The 17088-nt window shown below is 47.6% G+C and overlaps 1 protein-coding gene across 1 annotated transcript; it reads right to left on the reverse strand.

Moving 5' to 3' along the window:
- Positions 1-416: 416 nt before the first annotated feature.
- On the reverse strand, positions 417-16473 carry LOC100193036 (uncharacterized). Its single transcript, NM_001138204.1, has 15 exons — positions 16400-16473; positions 16204-16268; positions 15433-15539; positions 15212-15286; positions 3089-3164; positions 2944-2988; positions 2451-2858; positions 2302-2370; positions 2153-2217; positions 1775-1843; positions 1630-1702; positions 1249-1353; positions 1052-1123; positions 910-972; positions 417-785 (listed from the first exon to the last, which is right to left on the reverse strand). The coding sequence occupies exons 2-15, from the start codon at positions 16264-16266 to the stop codon at positions 651-653; spliced, it is 1425 nt and encodes a 474-aa protein (NP_001131676.1). The 5' UTR covers positions 16267-16268; positions 16400-16473; the 3' UTR covers positions 417-650.
- Between the last annotated feature and the right edge of the window lie 615 nt (positions 16474-17088).

Raw genomic sequence — 17088 nt, forward strand, 5'->3', positions numbered from 1 at the left:
AAGCCAAGCAACATCAGTTTCTAATGAGAATGCTAATGTCAATGAGAGTATCCTTTCCATGTTGTTGCATCTTCATTCTTAGGGAGGTGTTTGAATGCACTAGCTAAAACATTACTAATGAAATTAGCTAGCTAACTATTAATTAATTTACTAAAAATAGCTAATAGTTAAAATGTTAGCTAGAGTATTTGATGTCTCAAACTAATTTTAGCCACTAACTATTAGCTCTAGTGTATGGTAGGACATCCACGCCATAGACATCCACAGTCTGGAATAATAACAGCGACCTTTTCAATATTCCTGTCATTTGCATTGCAGCTACGGAACTGTCAAGAAATATTTTGGACAGCAAGCAGGATTGTGCTGATGGAGCAGATAAAGGACATTGCAGTGGATAAGGAGTGAGAATGTGAGATAGAAAGACTAATGAGATAGGCTAAAGCTGCTCATCGGTATTTTTTTTCCTGTTTCAAGCTACTCTTGTCATTACAAATTTGTTGAGGCTTATAAGTTGGATTAAATAATGCACTTTCACCAAGTTGCTATCAGTATACGCTGCTACAAGCTAACTCTGCGAGAAGATGCATCAAATCAGCCAAAAATAAAAAAGAAAGAATATCAACGTTCTTGCATGCTCGTTGAACAGCTAGCTATATGAGAGCTTTGATGCCAGCTTGTTGCATCTCACGCAGCCGCCAGACTGGGTAATAGGATTCTTCTTCTGGCACCTCGTCGCTGTCCATGAGTTGCATAGCCCACGAATAGAAGACGGTTTGGATGGTATCCTGCCACACACACGCGCAAAAGAACGGTTACTTAAATCAATCATCAAATGATTGAGCTATATCTTGTAATGAGTTGATCATACACGCCAAATAAACATAGGAAAGTCCCAAAAACAAATCCTACCTGTCCTCCTTCTGTGACTTGTCCTTCTCGATCTCGAACACAGTATATCTGCTGTGTTTGGAACTGAAATATAAGCATACAATGTAAGTAGAATAAACTAAAAGGGGCCAAACTTAAATCAGCACACCACTAATTCACTTACGCGTAAGATAATTATGGGTGAAGATCCAAACATCTTTGTTTCCAATACATCAGCTTCTGAAATGTGCAGGATCTGTAAACGCAATGGAATATAAGAAAATTTCTTGGTCTTCTTTTTTTTTAGAAAAAAAGAGAAGAAAGGCAGCAGGATCTTATGGGAAAGGGACTGTCCCAAGACATCGTTCAACAATGACCTACTTTGTGATCAAAAAATATTCCCTGTGATGCATAAGCTTCTCTCTCTCCTTTGCAGCGCTCAATCACTTCCTTGGTGCAGTAGTTTTTTAGAGTCTCCGCATCACCCTGAAAGCATAATATGTAACTGTGAAATGGCCTAAATTCTTAGTGTCTATATGAGTGAGCTGACTTATCATGTAAATTACACAGAATCTCAACCAATCCTTTGAACTTCACATTATAAACTTATCTAAAACTCCCCAGCGTCATAATAAGCACAATAAATTTAATCTTTCATCAAAAAATATATAAAGAAGTAATATACAACCAGCTCATCTCATTAGGACAGTCAGCAATCACACTAGTTCAAACAAATAGAATTTCTTGTAAGACATGGGGTACCTTTGAATATGCAGTTAAAACTGGCTTGATCATTTCTTGGACATCAGCAACAAAATCAGAAAGAGAAAAGGACCTGCGCAAAAAAAGGTGATATATAATTCAACTATGTCCCGAGTCTCTCAAAGTTAAGTTGCACACGCCTTACGGGTCTCGTTGCCGAATTTCCCTGAATGTCACCGCAGCTGAGGTTTCTTCAAGCAAAGATTCATTCAAGCTACAAGGAACAAACAAAAAATATCAACAACGTGTCAGTCACAAAAAATATATATATTGTATTAGGGGGGAAATACAATTGGTTTGCACATTCAAGAAAGAGATTATTGCATTGATTGTGTTACTAATGAAGAGGAACCACCAATGGATTTGCAGCCATGAATGCACCTGGCAGGTGCATTACTTGGTGCTTTGAAGACCTAATGTAATGTGCTAAATGACAACATAAATAAATAGAATAGCATAGTTCAGATTGAATCAATCAAATTCCATAATCAGATAGAACAAAGAATAATGAGGCACATAGTACTCTTGAATTTTCTGAACCACTGGATTGTCACTTGTCTCCCATCTTTCCCTGACATCTTCAGCTACCTTAATTTGCATACACAACATGGATATCACTTCAAGAGAAAACTAAGTTTGACAAAATACATCTGTACAGCATTGCGATGGTACCTCTTGTCCCTTGGTTACAACAGGCTTGGTGTATTCATCCACTCTTCTGTAGACCGGGTGACCTCGGATCTTAGAGAGAGAAAATGATTCAGATAAGAAATAAATATGAGAAAGATTGAAGCAAAGTTGAACAATATCCTTAAAGCTACCTTATTCTTAAATTCTTCCCATTTTTCACCCAATACTGTCTTTTTTGTTGGCGTAAGAACTAAATCGGTTCTTGTACTCTTTTCTACTTTAGCAGAAGCATGCCTAGCTTGGTGTTTTTTCTTTCTGCTAGAGTTAGAGCTTAATTCATCCTTGACGATTTCATATCCCTGCTTAGCTAAAGTTGAGACTTTTGTGTCCTTCAACTTTGCAAACGCACCGGATACTACTGGTGAAGCAGATGAGATTGTTGACTTCAATTTAGTAAACAATGTATGGCTGTCTGTGGCATCTTCAGTCGTGCCATCTGAATGTGAGGATGCCTCAGTTTTCTCATGTTTTGAACCTTCAGGCAAACCATCCCTGCAACTTGTACTCTCTTCTTTTCCAACTCCAAAACTTTCCTTTACCTGTAAACAATTCATCAACACAAAGAATACATGTTTACAGAAAATCACAGTCCGTACTGTATGAGTGATATTTATTTATCCTTACCTCTTCTTTAGCAGCAAACATTTTTTCTTTGATATTTGCAGTAACCTACAAGTGGGAAAAGAATGCCCTCATAAATCAATGAGGATAAAAACAAACAAATCAATACGGTACAGTTATCAATGTCAAACCATCATCCTTGACTTACCTTTTTAGATGTCTCCTCAGCTTCACTCCAAACATCATCAACACGCTTGTATATTGTCTCAGTCGTTTTCTTAGTTCTGCAAAAAAACATATTATTGCAGAATATCATAATTTACTACTATATGTCTATATGTGGAAGATTAAAAAATGATAGTAGTGCTGTCAGCGCCCAGGGAAGGTCACACCTATGGCTGAAGCCAAGACGCGCTCAAAGATCCCGACTCAAGAGACTAACTTCGGAGACCACTTTAACAGGACCACTGCACCCGAGACCCGAGTCCTAGGGACCCCCTAGCAACGACCAAGGGACAGGCCCAACACTAGATGACATTACAAGTAAACAAATGGAATAACTCAGTTACAATAAGACCAGGTGGCTTTTCGGGCCGCCTAGGCGCTATAAGGCCCGGGGGCCCTAGCGTTCTGGTACCTCAAGGGGTAAAATATTCTAAGTCCCCATGGCACCTAGCGTCTCGGGGCATTGACTAGAGATTAGGTCTCGGGGCCCCTCATGCCCCGGTACACCCTGGACACTAAGTCCTTGGGGCATCTCGTGGCCTGGGGTGCTTGTAAGTATAAGTCCTCATGGCTCCTCGTGTCCTGGGGCCATTCATAAGCCTAAGTCCCCGGGGCCCCTCGTGACCGAGGTAATAAGTTAACAGGTGCTCGGGGTAGTTCGTCCCCGAGCATTAACAACAGTTAGCTACTCAGGGCCCTCCGCTGGCCCCAAGATCCCTAAAGTGTCCCCCGACCTTGTCTCTGAGGGCTTCCAAAACCCGAGCCCCCGAGGGAGCAAAGGACTTGGAACAGTTAAGTGTAATCTTATCTCATAAGTCACGACAGACAGATGTATCCAGATCCATCAGGGACAGTACAGTCCCAAGAGATAGACCCCACATCTAAGGGCCTGAGGATAAGCCCATGGTGTTTGCTTAATGAATAGGTCTCAGGTACAACATATTAAATGTGTAACGAACGACACTGCAGGCCTAACAAGTGTGTTGTTGTCACAACTTAGGTTGCAGAACACTCAAGATCACTATATTATACGAACATCGACCTGGTAACCACACATGCGCACGTGAAGTGTACCATAACTACAATCAAGTGTGAAGGGCTACACCGACTACCAACTACATCGTACTAGGCGGCACAGGCCTCAGCATCCGTAGACGCAACTAATCATACCTAGCCCTGCGACTGGTATGGCAATCACCTCAAGAAGGTACTCGAATGCAACATAAAATCTAGGTAGGAATAGGAACGACTGCTAATGGGGAAAAAAATAAGGCTCCCAACTACGCATTAAATGTGATGGGACATGGTTCTTAAGGTGGTAAGGCGAGGCAAGGCATTAGACCACCGCCTGGACGCTTAGGCGCTTACTAAAGCGAGCAAGGCGAAGCCTTACCAATCAGAGAAATAGCAAAACAGCAGCATAGAAGAGGAAGGAAAAAAGGAAAATGAGAGGAAGGGGTAGGATATGTATAGGCCTGGGCAGAGAGGTGTGCCACCGGGGTACAGGGCCCCAATTTCTAAGGGTCCTAAAATATTTTCTAAACAGCATGTGTCTACTGTCTAGAAGTGAAATAGATCAATTTATTTTGATCTGTCTTTGCAGTTCGCAAGGTCATAACTCTTTTATCTAGCCCACGCAGTGTCTTGTCTTCCGTCCAAGCATCTTGTTGTTAGACAAACAGTATAAGTTATTTACTAAACCTTTATTCATCTATTCTGTTAGTGTATCTTAATTTTAAGTCTCCTTTGAAATGCAGGAATTTTACAGAAATCAATTCATTTTAATAGAAAAACGCATTCACGCATTCCAAAGGGAGTTTTAATAACTATAATAGTTTGATTATTCTTTTCATCTGGTTTATGCATGTTTATTAGTTTACTAGACGTCTAGTGTTTCAAGATCCAACTATTGGCATCATGTCTTCAACTAATCAATCTAGAAAATATAAATTTAGTTATGGAAGGCGTAAAAAAACAAAGAATAGATGATCTAACTTAGGGGTCAGAAGGGAGCTATAGCCAGATTTATTTAAAAAATCACAGGCGCCTAGTAATCATTGATCTTTTTTTGGAAAGCGCAGGAGAGCTGTGTTTCATTGATCAAAGAGAGAAAGAAGGCCCCCATACAGCCCCAAATCTGTCATACGGGGGCCATGTATGAGAGAAGGGAAACACACACACCTCTGGAACTAAGAAACAGAAAGAAGACACACTTGACCTGACCCTATCCAGGAACTAATTAGTTCCACCTATGCCTAAGGCTTGGAGCTTCTTGGCTCCAGCCAGGCACCACAGGATGTGTTCATCCCTAAAATTAGACAAAATCAGACTAACAGAGGGGATTCAGCCTTAAAAATACAAGCATTTCAATGCTTCCATATACTGCAGGCCCCTAAAATGATCAGGGAGTTCAATCCTATTCTTTTCTCCTTAGTGGTTCTTCTCGAAACCTTTCTCCACCATTCAGCAAAATTATTATCTTGTTGTCTGGGGGCCAATGTTGAGAGGTTCGAGGTAGAGAACAGGGAAAACCAGACTTGTCTTGCAACCACACAAGAAGTTAACAGATGTTGGATGGTCTCATCTTCTTAATCACAGAGGGAACATCTGTCAGGATGAGGTAGCCCCCTTCTAGCAAGCCGATCAGAAGTCCAACATCTGTTCCTGACAGCCAGCCACATAAACATTTTGCATTTGTTTGGAGCCCAAGATTTCCATATTCTCTTCCATGGTTTGAAGGTAGTAGATCCCTCAAAGAAGGCCTTGTAAGCTGATTTTGAGGAGTATTCCCCATCTGATTCCAGCTTCCATATGTGTCTATCATCCTGATCAGATAAGGTCACATCTTGAACATAATTCCAGAGTCTGAAAAATTCTGCAAAATGGTGCCAGGAGAGCCCACCTTGAATGTCATTGACCCAATCATTATTCAGGGATTCAGCAACAGTTTTTCTTCTTCTGGTTCTAACTGAGACATTAGCAAAAAAATGTTGGTGCCAGGTTCTGAACAGATTTTCCATCAATCCATTGGTACATCCAGAAAAGGGTGTTGTTACCATTACCAACCTCTGTCAATACTATTGCTGAGAAAAGGGCCAAAGCATTGGGATGAGAGGGGAGTTCCAAGTCTGTCCATGGTCGATCAACCCTCACTTTCTTATTCCACTGCCACCTTAATTGCAAAGCCCACGCCATGACATTCAAATCAGGTATATCAAGTCCTCCCAGATCAAATGGCCGGGTGACCTTATCCCAAGCCACTAGACAACAACCCCCATTGGCATGTTCTCTGCCTTTCCACAAGAATCCTTTTCTGATTTTATCCACTGCCTTGATGAACCACTTGGGAACATTAGTAGTAATTAGCAAGTAAATAGGAATTGCAGATAGAACATATCTAACCATGGTGGCCCTGCCAGCCCTGTTCATTAAAGATGCTTTCCAAGATGGAAGCTTGTCTGCAATTTTCTCCCCCCAAGGCATGAGGTCAATCTTTCTCAGCTTCTTATTGGATAGAGGCAGCCCCAAATACACACAAGGAAATTATGCCCTGGTACAAGGTAAAATTTCATCTGTGGTAACTATAACATTGTCAAGGGCCGTATGCGGCACGGACGCCGGGCCTCGACTACGGAGCTTGTACTCGCGCTCCGTGGTAAATCACGGCGGGGTTATGCCCCCACGCCGCTGCAACACTCGCCGGGTTTAGCCCCCAGGCGCGTGGCTTAGAGAAGAGGTAGGAGATTAGACCAAATGATTCTTGATCCTCTCTCAATGTGCGGTTACAGCTATAAATAGCCACAGGCCCAATCAATCTTCCTAAACTTAAGGACTGCCAGAGGAAAGTAACAAAAAGGGAAACAATCAATTACTCTCTTCTTTCTAATCGAAGAGTAGCAAAAAGGGAAACAGCCAATTACTCTCTTCTTTCTAATCTTAGCCACTAGGGGAGATCACCTGCTGATTCAGGCGTGCTGCTCGCTCAGCAGCGCGGCGCACATCTCGTGCCCTGCAGCGCCTCATGTATGTCTACCCGTACATTACATCTCTCCCCTCCTCGAGAGGCAGCTCGTCCTCGAGCTGGAACTGAGGATATCTGGCACGGAACGAGTCGACATCCTCCGAGGATGATGAAGCTAGTGACGCCCCTTTCCACTGAATGAGAACTTGGCGCAAGCCGCGCACCAATCGTACTTGACAGCCCGCTCTGGTTCTGGAATGATCGCGCCATGGCGAACAAGAGGGAGGGCTGGGGGTTCTTGCGGTGGAGTGCCATGGAATTTCTTTAGTAGCCCAACGTGGAAGACGTCGTGGAGGCGAGCCTGAGGTGGCAGTGCCAGGCGGACTGCGACGTCGTTGATGAGCTCGACAAGAGGTATGGCCCGTAGAAGCGAGGCTTGAGCTTGCCAGCTGCTGCCTGGGGCATGGATGCAGTAGGCCGTTGACGAAGACGAAGCAGGACCCAGTCGCCCGCCTGGTAGGTGACCTCGCGGTGAAGACGGTCGTAGTGGCGCTTCTGCATGGCCTGGGCCTGCTCGAGCCGGTGTCGAATGTCCTCCAGGAACTTCGTGCGCTCCTCTAGCGTGTGGGCCACCGCCGGCACTCGGGAGTCACCATGCGCATAGTTGCGCAGGGATGGAGGATCGCGTCCGTAGACGACGCGAAACGGCGTGTCGCGTAGTGACGACTGACGACTGGAAGGCAGTGTTGAAGACGTACTCTGCCCAGGGCAGCCAGCGTAGCCAATCGCGTGGACGATCTCCTGTCAAGCATCGAAGGTACATGATGATGACTTTGTTAGCGGACTCCAACTGCCCATCCGACTGTGGGTGGAAAGCCGTCGTCATCTGCAGCTTGGTGCCACTGAAACGCATCAGCTCGCCCCAGAAGTTGGAGGTGAACACGGAGTCGCGGTCGGAGACGATGGACTGCGGGATGCCGAGTATGGATGCGCCAGGGGAATGAAGTGCGCGTATTTGCTGAAACGGTCCACCACCGTCAAGATGACGGATTTGCCCCGGACGCGCGGCAGCGCCTCGATGAAGTCCATGGCGATGTCCGACCACACACCTTGTGGCACTGGGAGTGGCAGCAACAGTCCGGCCGGGTGGAGGTGTTTCGGCTTGTTGCGTTGGCACACTGTACATGCCCGAACAAGGTCCTGCACCACACTTTTCATGTTAGGGAAGTGGAATTCGCGGCGGAGTTGGTGCAGCGTGCGCTGGACGCCTTCATGGCCCTCCACATGGACCGCCTGCAGCACCTCCTGCAACAGCGGTGAGTCAGGCGGTAGGTACAGCCGGCCGTCGTAGTGGACCAGCCCGTCGGTGATGGCCCAGGGCTGCGACTTGGAGCCGCTGCTGATGGCATCCTGTAAGGCAGCTAGCGCCGAGTCGAAGGCATGAGCTTGGCGAAGGCGGTCGAGGAAGTCGAAGCGCGGGTCAGACAACAGCAGCACCGAGCCCGCCTCCGGAGTATCGCGCCGTGACAAGGCGTCAGCCACTACATTTGTACGCCCCGGCTTGTACTCAACGGTGAAGTCGAAGCCGAGGAGTTTCCCGACCCAGTGGTGTTGCGGGATTGTGGACAGCTGCTGATCCAACAAGTACTTGAGGCTATAATGATCTGTCTTGACCTCGAAGCGCCGCCCCAAAGGTAGGGCCTCCAGAGGCGAACGGCCTGGACGAGGCCGATCAGTTCGCATTCGTATGCCGCGAGAGCTCGATGCCGGGGGGCCATAGGCCGGCTGAAGAAGGCCACCGGGTGGCTGTCCTGGACCAGCACCGCCCCGAAGCCGTGCGAGGATGCGTCGCACTTGACTATGAACGTCTTGGAGAAGTCCGGCATGGCGAGCACCGAAGCCGCGGTGACCGCCTCTTTTAGCGCGGTGAACGCAGCAGCCGTGTCGGCCGACCAGGCGAATCCGTCCTTCTTGAGCAGTGCGGTGAGTGGCGCAGCGATGGTGTCGTAGTTGTGCACGAACTTCCGGTAGTACCCGACAAGTCCTAGGAAGCCGCGCACGGCCTGCGCGGAGCGTGGTTGCTGCCAGTCCCGCACAGCCTGCACCTTGTCCGGATACATGGCAACGCCCGCGGCCGACACCACGTGGCCGAGGTACGCGACGGACGACGCCGCAAACGCGCACTTGGACTTCTTCACGAAGAGCTGGTGGTGTTGGAGCGCCCCGAAGACGGCGCGCAAGTGGCGTAGGTGATCCACCCACGTGCGACTGTAAATCAGAATGTCGTCAAAGAACACAAGCACAAAGCGGCGTAGGAAGGGCCGAAGGACGTCGTTCATCAGAGCTTGGAACGTGGCGGGGGCGTTGCACAGCCCGAACGCCATGACCAAGAACTCGTACAGGCCATCATGAGTCCTGAACGTTGTCTTGTGGATGTCGGCTGGGCGCATGCGGACTTGGTGATACCCCGAACGCAGATCGAGCTTGGTGAAGAAGCACGCCCCATGGAGCTCGTCCAGCAGCTCGTCGACGACGGGAATGGGGAATGTGTCCTTGACGGTGAGCGCGTTGAGCGCCCGGTAGTCGACGCAGAAGCGCCACGACCCGTCCGGCTTCTTGACGAGGAGGACCGAGGATGAGAATGCGGAGTCGCTGCGGCGCATTGCCTCTCTAATTCGTCCTTGTGGGCCGTCGGGTACCTGTACAGCCGGACAGCCACCGGTAGCGTGTCCGTTTTGAGGACGATGCTGTGGTCACGGGCGCTGTGGCGGCAGCCCGGTTGGCTCGGTGAAGAGACCGCCAAAGGCGATCAGTAGCTCCTCCAATAAAGCCGATGGCGATGTGACGGCGGTGAGGTGCGGCTCCTGTCACGCGGATATGTCCTTCCAGCAGATGGGGCGGCCATGGCGAGTGAAGGCCACGGTTCGGGAGGTGAAGTCCCACACCATCTTTCCCAACGTCACCAGCCATTGTGTGCCGAGGACGACGTCATAACCGGCGAGCGGCATAACGTAGAGGTCGACGCAGAAATCCTCGTTGGCGATGGTGATTGGCGCCTGACGGAGTACCCCGGGGCACGCGATCCGTTCGCCGTTGGCCACGGTGGCCGAGAGGCGTGGCCTGGAGTGGACGGAGAGGCCTGTACGGGCTGTGCCGTCTCCGCTATGAAGTTATGTGTGGAGCCCGTATCCAGGAGGGTTGTGAACGTTGCTGCGGCCACCGTCACGCGCACCTGCATCGAGTCACAGATCGGCATACCCGCGACGACCCGGAGAGAGAACAGTGGCGCCTCCTGTTCGGCTGGGGCGTCAGCCGCTGCGTCGTCGTCTATTTCCACACCGTTGACATAGAAGATCCGACGGCAGATCCGGTTATGCCCCTGGAGTAGAGCTCATTGCAGTTATAGCAAAGACCGAGGCACCGACGTTCCGCCTGTTCCTCGGGGGAGAGGCGCTTTGCCTGCTGCCCCGCGCCACAGGGTGGGGGAGCCAGAAGCACTGGGGCCTGGGCTGGCAGCGCCGGGGCGGGAGCCGTAAGGGCCGACAGGAGCGCGCGCGTCGCATGCCTGGAAGGGGTTTGGTGTAGACGAGCTAGCTCCACAAGTTCCACCTGACGCGCCAAGCTCATGGCCATGTTGAGGGTCTCCGGGTTGTGGACGCGGACGGCGTGGCTGAGCGGCGGCAGGAGACCCCCAGTGAAGAGTTGCACCCGCTGGTTTTCATTGAGCCGACCAGCGCGCGGCAGGAGCTCTTGAAAACGGTTGGCGTATTCCTCGACGGAGCCCGTGCGGCGGCACTCAGACAGCTCGAAGAGGGGCGCTGAACGGAGATGCGGCCCGAACCTCAAGTTGAGGAGCTCCTTGAACCGGCCGCATGGCGGCGTGCCTTCATCTTCTTGCAGTTGGGTGAACCATATGTGGGCGACACCCTCCAGTTAGTACGACGCCATCCAGACGCGTTCCTCTGCCATAGTGCGCTGCTGCCGGAAGTACGACTCGCGCTTGTTGATGAAGAACATGGGATCGGATTTGCCATCGTAGCGTGGGAAGTCGAGCTTCTGGAACTTGTGTGGACGATCGAGGTCCCATGGGCCCTCAGTGCGGCCACTGCCGCTGGTTTCCGAGGTAGAGGAGCAACCCTTGATGCCCTCCATGTCCACCTTCATGGCTGCCATGTTGGTGGTGAGGGTGTTTAGTTGGCCATGAGATCCGTCAGGGTTGGTTGATCCCCCATAGCGGGCGGCGAAGTGGTGGGCGGTGGTGATGGGGTGCGATGGCGGCTGGGTGGGAGTTGGGAGAGGATCGAGAGACTCTGGATACCAGGTTGTCAAGGGTCGTATGCGGCAGGGACGTCGGGCCTCGACTACGGAGCTCATACTCGCGCTCCGTGGTAAATCACGGCGAGGTTATGCCCCCACGCCGCTGCAACACTCGCCGGGTTTAGCCCCCAGGCGCGTAGCTTAGAGAAGAGGTAGGAGATTAGACCAAATGATTCTTGATCCTCTCTCAATGTGCGGTTACAGCTATAAATAGCCACAGGCCCAATCAATCTTCCTAAACTTAAGGACGGCCAAAGGAAAGTAACAAAAAGGGAAACAATCAATTACTCTCTTCTTTCTAATCGGAGAGTAGCAAAAAGGGAAACAGCCAATTACTCTCTTCTTTCTAATCTTAGCCACTAGGGGAGATCACCTGCTGATTCAGGCGTGCTGCTCGCTCAGCAGCGCGGCACACATCTTGTGCCCTGCGACGCCTCGTGTACGTCTGCCCGTACATTACAAACATCTTCCTCACAAGCGATATAGATCAAGCTGCTCTTGCATAGGTTTGTATGCAACCCTGAGGCCTCACCAAAGATGTTTATGATGTTTTTTGTAGTTAACAACTTCTCATAGGTTGGTTTGATGAGAAGGGCAACATCATCTGCATAAAGAGATAGCCTCTGACTAGACACCCCATGGTTAAATGGCTGAAGAAGGCCTTCGTGTTATGCCTTTACAAAGAGACTGTTGAGCACATCCATTACCATTATGAAGAGCCTGAGACCTCTTTTATGGAAAATGACTTCACCTGGCTCGCCATTTAGCAGGATTCTAGTGGAGGAAGAGGCTAAAAGGCTTGAGATCAGATTACACCAGGCAGTGCTAAATCCCAAGTGAACCAAGACTTCCAACAGAAAGGCCCAAGAAACAGAATCGAATGCCTTTGAAATATCTAGTTTAAGAAAGAAGCTTGGAATCTTTCTTTTATGAAGAGTCTTCATTGTCTGTTGGACAAGAATAAAGTTATCATGTATACTTCTTCCCCTAATAAAAGCACTTTGATTTGGAGCAATCATAGAGCTTAGATGGGGGCCAGACGGTTAGCTAGAATTTTGGTTATCAGTTTAGCAAAACTATGCACTAAACTGAGAGGCCTAAAATCCTTGGCCATATCTGCCTCTTTCTTCTTGGGGATCAAAGAGACATGCTGCATTCAGAAGACTCAACCCCCTATTATTTCTCTGTTGCAAAGGGATGATAGCAGCCATAAAATCAGGTTTGATCACACTCCAACATGCCTTATAGAACCTGCCAGTGAATCCATCAGGTCCCGGTGCCCTATCCATAGGCAGAGCCTTAATGGTTGACAAAACTTCTTCTTCTGTTATAGGACTATCTAGCTGTGAGAGGTCCAATCCAGCCCTATGAAAATACTCTAAATCCAGAGTAGACTGTCTGTTTCTAGCTGTGCCAAGAAAATTGTTGTAGAAATCAAACAAAACTTCATGTTTGTCTTCCTGAGAAGTGACAACCCGATCCCCATCTCTCAGCTTGGATATTGTATTTATTCTCTTGCGGTAGGCAGCTTGTTTATGAAAAAAGGAAGTGTTTACATCCCCATCTTTTAGATATCTAATTCTGGCGCCAAGTCTTGCAATGGTCCTTTCAAAAGAGGCAAGTCTGAGACTAAGCTTCTTCAACTCAGATCTTAACCATACTTCGTTCTGGGTGAGTTGTCTCATGTCCTGTGCTATCTCAATCTGTGCAGCACTTCCCTAGCCAGGGCTAATTGAGTCTTGATGTGACCTACGCTTTTTGCACTCCAAGACCGAAGAGACTTTGTCAGCTGTTTTAACTTGATAGAAATGCTTCTCACTGGCTGGGACCAAGAGCTGGAAACAGTATCCATGAAGCCTGGCAGATTTGTCCAAAAACTCTGCCCTTTGTTACTAGGCCTCAAAGATGGAGTAAACATTGATCTGATCAAAGCCTTGCACTTAATAGTTCTATTTTTAAACGATTTAGTGAGAATGATCTTTTATTCAATAGTTTTGTACAGGGCCTCAATTTTTGCCGGGCCTGGCCCTGGAGATGTATAAGAAATGGCCCAGCCCACCAGCCAACCCATATATCCTCCCCCTGGTGGTGGTTAGGGTTGCCCTAGACCTCGTTTCTACGTGCTACTTCCCCTGTTTCGTCTCTATGTGCCGTTCGCCCCCGTCTCAATGCCGCTGCTCCTGCTCGCCCAAGTCTCGCCACTCCTACTCCCCTAAGCTTTGTGTTGCCGTTCCTAGAGTCTTTGCGCCGCCACCCCCAGAGTCTCTGCGCGGCAACTCCCGCTCCCCCAAGTCTCTGCTAGGCTTATTGGTTGATCTCCTTCCGTTCTTCCCCTTCTCCTCTTGACTCTATTGCTGATTATTAGCTAGGCGACGGGGATGCCTAGAATTTTTGGGTGCCTGGACGCCTGCACGACACCTTTGAAACTATGGATGGGAGACCTTACAATGATACAGTCACACCTTCATCCTGATATGCTCTCAAGGGCAGGTGTACACGTTACCCTAGGCAGATGTATCGCATTTAAGACCATACTAGGTCAGGCAATCATGCTCGTTACTAGGGAATGGTAAAATCATTGTAGTCATGACTAGGTATTCACGTATTAAAAGTACGAGAAACAGTACTAAACTCCTGTTATGGCGTACTGGTGCCATTAAAGCACTCGTCCACTGTCCACACTTTGAACAGACACTTAGAACGTCCCCACAATAGGAATGATTAACACTGACGCATGCCTGACGTGCATTACATGGCTACGATGTATAGAGCCTGCAGTAGTACAAGTATAAGACCGTATGAGACGGGGGTAGTTGACCCGGTGATAGGTAGGTCCCACAAGTAGAGCAGACATACAACCTATGCCCCTCCTTGGGCTATAAAGGGGAGAGATAGAGCAACATATATAAGTTAAGTGAAGTGGGAAAGAGGTTGAAATAGCTCGGTAAGTAGGGCTGGACAAAATACTCGTGGCTCGTGAGCTCGCTCGACTCGTGGTCAGCTCGGCTCGGCTCGACTCGGCTCGTTTCAATTTTGTCACGAGCTGAGCTAACATCTCAGCTCGGTTCGTTAACGAGCCAGCTCGACACGAGCTCGAGCCAGCTCGTTAGCTCGAATGAGCTAGCATTTATATGCAAAACAGAGCCTATATATGTATTGGATGAATTAATAAGTGATGAACTATGTTAATTTAAAGTTTAAATGATGTGATGTATAAAATTCAGAGTATTGTTAGTCTTTTCTAGTGTTAAATTAGTATGAAATTAACTAGCAATTGATTATATTGTTGTATATACATATGTATACTATTTTTTGTTGTGGCTCGCGAGCTAAACGAGCCAGCTCGAGCTCGCAAACGAGCCGAGCCGAGCTGGTTCTCTGGCTCGATTGCTTCACGAGTCGAGTCGAGCCAGCTCATTTCCTTAACGAGCCAGCTCGAGCTCGGTCGAGCCGAGCCGAGCTGGCTCGATATCCACCCCTATCGGTAAGCCCAACACGAGCAACATAGAACCCAAACCCTAGAAACTCAGTTAGGGTTCAAGAAACACACATAGAATAAGGCAAGCGACACGCTTATAAACAGGTAGAATGAGCTTGGCTCGAGCTCTCTGGCCATACAACTCATCCCACCAGAGCAAATACATCCACCAAAGAGGACATAGGGTATTACGCTAATGGGATCTAAACCTCTATAAATATATGTGTGCTAAGGCTCTGATGTCATGAATTCATAAACATACTCTATGGTGCCAGGACTTACTCCTTGCTATTTTTTCTTTGGTAGCACTCTGATGTCGGTACAACAAGTACAATAATTTTTCAACTTACCTTACTTTGAGATCTTCCTTCACCACATCAAGTTTCTCGCTGAACTCCTTCATGGATTTCTGGAATTCAGGATTGCTACAATAAAAATAAAAATTATATGATAAACAAATAAATAAAGTGAACAAATGTTAATCGTCGTAATTGTACGGTAAAGGTGATTCAGCAGTATTTCAGTTGTTTAAGATTTCATGATGGTGGAGACCTTACAAAGTAACACATACCTCTTGGCCTCACCCTTTAGTTGCTTAGAAAACTCATTGAAAACGCTTAGGTTCCTGTTATTCAGATGTCTATATCCATTAGTTGTTTGCACATTTGCCTTTGTAGCCTACACCACATACCAGCAATGGATGGAAATTAGTAAAATGTGTGCAGCTACGCAATAAATGAAAAAAAAAAGGATGACAATAAGGCATACAGCAAAGACAGCTTCGCAGGCATTCTGTTTTTTTTTGGTTACATGCCGAACAAAGAAAAAGGCACAGAGTACTTTACTTTTGAAATAGATCAAAAAAATGAACTGTCTACCTAACCTACAAAGTTGTACAGTTTTTGGTGCCGTAAACAAGCAAATCCTAGCTTAACAAAGGTGTACATGCAAGTTTAAACTGCCGTCTGTCCCCTGTTTGTGCAGTCATCAAGAAATTCCATGAAATGAATCAATTTCACACAAATCTTCAAATCCAATAAAAAAAGAAATCATGTGTAGCAGGCAAATGGCGCCATCAATGTTTAAACTGCAACAGTGAACATAAGTTTTCCCATGAAAGTTGCTTCATCGTTTACCTCCCTAAAAGTAACCTATACTGGTGGGTGGTGGCTACTATTCAACAGGATGATCGTAAGCTATTTGAGATGACATGAGAGCAAACGCCCACATGCTATTGTTCAGGTGAGGGGGGGAGCTCCCATTGTAGTCCATATATAGCTTACTACTCGAAATATTAATTGTATCATTACCAAATTGCTAAAAGAGAGCATACTCTACTCACCAATCGCAGCGCGGCTTCGGATGAGGGCCGCCGGAGAGCCCGGAGCAGTGCTGTGGTCGCCATCCCTGGCATGGGCGGACAGATTTTGCAAAAAAAGTTGGAAGGTAGTAGAAATCAAATAGCCAACTAACTTAGAGTTTGGGTGCTCGGTTTCGGCTTTCGCACACCAGGAAGGGAAGAGAAGGGGTCGGAATACCTGGCGGGTGTTCGTCGCCGGCGAAGGCCTCGGTATCTAACGTAGGGCGGCGGCGGCGGTAGCCCACCCAGTCGTCGCAGAGAGAGAAAGAGGGAGACAGCACACGCGGACGCAGGTGAAGATGAACGGAGCCGTAGCCCAGTCCGGGGTTGTTCGGCCCAGCTGTAGCACACCCCCACGGGCCTTCGCATGGGCCATTCTATTTCAAACCTTTTCCTTTTCAGTAATTTTTCCCTTTTTTTCCTTCTCTCTGTTTTTGTTCCTGATTTTATATATCTATATTTATAGGAACAATTGGATCTATACCATTAAAAGATCCAAACTTTAGATATATACCATGGACCCCACATGTCATTGACTCATGTGGACCTACATGTAAGTGAGATAGTAATGGTATGGATCCAAAGTGGTGATCTTTTAATGATATGTATCCAAATTTCCCATATTTATATCCTCTCTATGGGACGAGTACCAATCTTCGGCTGGAGACAACAGACAACCCTCTTTGGCGTGGATGTGTTTGATAGAAGGGCTAGAAAAAGAGAGAAGTTGCATAATCAAACAGAAGAAAAAATACGACCAAAATAAGGGTCTGTTTGATTCGTGTGACAAACATTTTAGTGGCTAATTTTAGCATCTTGGTATTCAAACAGGCTTAGCTAATTGTTAGTCGGATGGCTGCCAAACTG

This window comes from Zea mays, chromosome 2 (assembly GCF_902167145.1).
Source record: "Zea mays cultivar B73 chromosome 2, Zm-B73-REFERENCE-NAM-5.0, whole genome shotgun sequence".
Classification (NCBI taxonomy): Eukaryota; Viridiplantae; Streptophyta; class Magnoliopsida; order Poales; family Poaceae; genus Zea; species Zea mays.